General features: G+C 43.1%; 1 protein-coding gene across 1 annotated transcript in view; it reads right to left on the bottom strand.

The window, feature by feature from the left end:
• Window positions 1–1,008: 1,008 nt before the first annotated feature.
• ACBD3 (acyl-CoA binding domain containing 3) overlaps window positions 1,009–3,823 on the bottom strand; it is a 10,981-nt gene continuing 8,166 nt past the window's right edge. Inside the window, exons 6-7 of the mRNA XM_010023138.1 lie at window positions 2,601–2,885; window positions 1,009–1,716 (exon numbers count right to left, since the gene is read on the bottom strand). Coding sequence (XP_010021440.1) covers window positions 1,505–1,716; window positions 2,601–2,885 — 497 coding nt within the window. The 3' untranslated portion in view covers window positions 1,009–1,504. The remainder of the gene's footprint in view (window positions 1,717–2,600; window positions 2,886–3,823) is intronic.

Below are 3,823 nucleotides of genomic sequence, written 5' to 3'. Positions count from 1 at the left end.
TTATATACTGTATGTACACAAGAGCAGAACATTGTACAGTGTATTTGGATAAAGCAGCACTAACTAGCTAGAAGCTGGTACGGTGTTGCTGAACCAAATGCAAGATGACAGGTTTAAGCGCTCTAGGAGAAGTGTCTCCATGGTTGTATGAGGAAAGGAAAGTATCATGTATGTACAAACCGATCATTCAAACAAACTCAACATCATTTGCCATGGAACTGTACATGCTGCAGCTAATCAATGGAAGTCTTACTGCAAGAACTCATCTGAGAAACCCAAAGTAACCGTTTTCTTCCAGTAACAAAGTGCATTACCCATGCAGAGAGCACTTACACAAGTCGTCACCCCGTGGGGTGCAGGGCTCTGAGAGCAGATTCTTACTGCAGCCTCAAGCAGCCACCTGCATTTTTCCACTATACAAAATACGAAATGCCCCAACCAAACCATATGGAACTGAGATTAAAGCTACATTATTATCTGTATGTGCACTCTGCCTTTCTGCAGACAGCTACAGATTAAAGCAGAAAGTCTGCACCCAAGTATCACCAGCTCAGACTGAAATGGACTGGCAGTGATTTCCATAGTTAGTGCAACATTAACTCCTATACTTTATCAAAGTGACTTACTGTTCTTCAGATGCACAACATGCTTATTCAGGTCTTACAAAACCAGACAAATCAGAACATTGTGCAGAAAACTGGTTTCAGGTTTGCAGATATAGATATTTTTCAGTCTACCCCATTAAAAACCACCAAACTTAGAAATAGTTTGTGCCCTGGTTTGAAGTCAATTGCCTCAAAAAATTACTTTTTATTCTAGGGTTAGCAGTGGGGCAGAGAGATTAAGGTTCTTCTTGTTACATATACTTTTAATTGTCATTCAGAAGAGGTTATTTGCTGTACTTTCAGGATCCTGTTTGTCCTTGTCTTAGCCACTACACTGGTTTAAGGAACTGAATGTTTCTTTGATGGAGGACAGAAGTGAGACAACTTGTTTCTAAACTGCATCAACTTAAAAGTTTCAAGTTTTAATGGTGTAAAAAATCTGACATTCCATTACAGTTAAGAGAAACTTGCTACACAGCAAACTGCATCCAAATCTACCAGTTATTGATGGGACCTTTAAATGAACTGTTAACAAGTTATTCAAAGCATCCAGACCTGGAAACATCAGATCACCCAGCGAGTGAGCCAGCAACTCCCTCCCCCTTTTTCATGAGGCTTTAACAAATGCAGCTGATGTGACCTTAGCACTGGAGCCAATGACTTCCATTGGTTAACTCCAATACCCAAAAGAGCTAGGGAGATCCTCTGTTAAGCCCAATGCAATATGCATTAGTGTCATGGAGCAGGAAGATCCCAGTGTCTACTTGTTAGAAGTTCACACAAACCATACAGATACAGACAGGATAAAACACAGACTCAAAAGGATCCATTATGCTTGAAGAAAATTCCAAATAAAATGACATCCTCTGCACAGCCCAGCCTCAGACACAGCCACACCTTTATCTAGTATAATAAACTCTGTAGTAAACTGTTTTTGACCTCCATAGAGAGTAGGAGTTGTCAAATTTAAGAAGATAAACTCCTCTCCCTGGGTACTGGTGGCTGCCAGCATACACTTCTTCGTGACAGTCTCGTCTGTACACAGGCACTATTTCATCGAGCTGAGGCTTGTTGGCATTCTTTTTGGCTTTTTCTTCACTGCTAGTATTTTCTGCAAGGAAAAAAATAAGAAGGTGTCAGTTAACATGGGTGGATGCTTTACAAGAGAAAGTCAGACTGATCTGTGGTGGACAAGGCACTCTTTGTGAGGTCAGAAATCAGATGGGTCAAAGGGGTTCATACCGAGGCAGTGGCTAAAGCATCCAGAAGCAGGAGGCACAGTGAGCATGCTCACTTTATAATGGATTTTACAGTTTGATATTAAAACTCTCCATAAGCAAAGCCGGGTCAGTTTGTGGAGATGCCAAGCTCTAGTTTTCATGAAGACATTACCCCACGTTGACTGCTACTGATCTGACATACACACTGCTATGATTACTTGGGGGTAATACCCAGAAGGCCACTGCTTCCTGTGTCAGAGCAGCTCCTTCCAAGCACATCGCTTGCTCATTTCAAAGCACTTTTTCCTGATGGCATGCTAGGCTCCCCCACAGGCAAAGGCTGTGACCTGTGTCCTGCCCACTGTCGGGAGCTGCTCTCTTAAAAGCTGTTTTGCTGAAGCCTTGAGGGAATTTCCTCCCTAGAAAAAGCTCATGAAGAGCAGGGCAGGATTTTTCTTAAGGTTTTCAGGTGCAGACCCACTATGCTCTGTCATGGCAAGGGTTTCAATCTAGGTTACTGAATAGCTGAACTGGACAAGAGGGCACACTAAGGAGTAAGTTAAACTCAGGAAAAGCATTTTCCCCACCCTCAACTGCTTTAACTGTAACCAAATGAGGTAATTAAAATTACTTTCAGAATCGCACTTCCTGTTGTAAACTGAAGGCAAGATTCCAGCTAGATGGAACTCAGAGAGATTACACAAGATAAGCAGTTGTGTTTTCCCCCATGGCAAGCTCTGCAGGACTGGAAGATTACATAAATAAGCACACTTACCATCTTCCTCATCCTCATCATCACTGGATTCGCTGACATGCACACTGACTGCAGTATTAGGGGAGTCTGTCCATTCAAAACACACCCCAAAACCAATGTCATAATTGTCTGTAGCAAACTCCCAGAAGAGGTAAGAGCCCTCCTCATGAGTTGGTACTCTAACTGTAACAACTTCTCCTCGGCCCACTGTGATCACAGAGTCTGCATCCTGCCGGATTTTCTCCTTGAAGTCTCTTATCTGGGGTCGTGTCCACATCGATGGGGCAGCTATCACTGGAACAGAATCTGGAGAGAGGGGAGGAAAGACTCCAGTTAAGCTTTGTTTCAGTTACTTGCGCTGCATGTTTGAGTGTGCCTTAGGGACACTTGAGGACCACAAGCATCAGAGATGCTTCCAAGTAATTTTTGCTTTCATTTCCTTAAGAAACATCTTTTCATGGTTGAAACCTGCACAAAATGCAGTGCAAGTTTAGATATGACACTGCACATTTGAATCCTACCAGCGTGCCCATCCACCACACTTAAACTAACAGTGCTTACGCATAAAAGACTCAGAAGACTAATTTACTATGACAGGTGATGAGGTTACATTGCACAGAACCCTTCACTGAAAGGAGTTTTAATAAGACAGAACCAGAGGTGGTGTATTTGTGTAGCAACTGTCAGATCCTGACTAGAATAACTGGACACCTCATTATGCAGACAGGGACCATGATAGTGTTGGTTTCATACTGGGATCCAAAAAGTCTCTGGGGCTTGGAGCAACCTACTCTAGTGGAAAGTGTCCCTGCCCACAGCAGGGGGTTGAACTAGATGAGCTTTAAGGTCCCTTCCAACCCAAACCATCCTACGGTGATGATTCCATGACTGATGGTGGATGAAGCACCAGAGGCAACACCCATAAATACCAGCAATGAGATTGCTGCTGGGAAGCAACTTTTCCTGTCCTCCTTCCACACCTTCCTAGAAGCTGTCTGAGGAAGGTGGGAAATGTGAGGGGACGGCAATCTGGACTGCATGCAAGTAGGGCACCGTTCAGAGAGAGTTAGAATTCAGCTTTATTTTACTCTGCAAGGCTAAATCATTCAGTTTTGACCTGAGTTCAAACATTCTATATTTCTACACAAAATGGCTTTCTGCTGTAACTTTTATGCTCCTTTCCTTCAAGTCAAGGGTAAAAAGAGGTGCTGGATCCCATCCACTTTTCTTGAAATGCCTTTGCC

This window comes from Nestor notabilis, unplaced genomic scaffold, assembly GCF_000696875.1.
Source record: "Nestor notabilis isolate BGI_N333 unplaced genomic scaffold, ASM69687v1 scaffold7771, whole genome shotgun sequence".
NCBI classification, from domain to species: domain Eukaryota; kingdom Metazoa; phylum Chordata; class Aves; order Psittaciformes; family Psittacidae; genus Nestor; species Nestor notabilis.
This window is presented reverse-complemented; position numbering and strand designations above follow the sequence as displayed.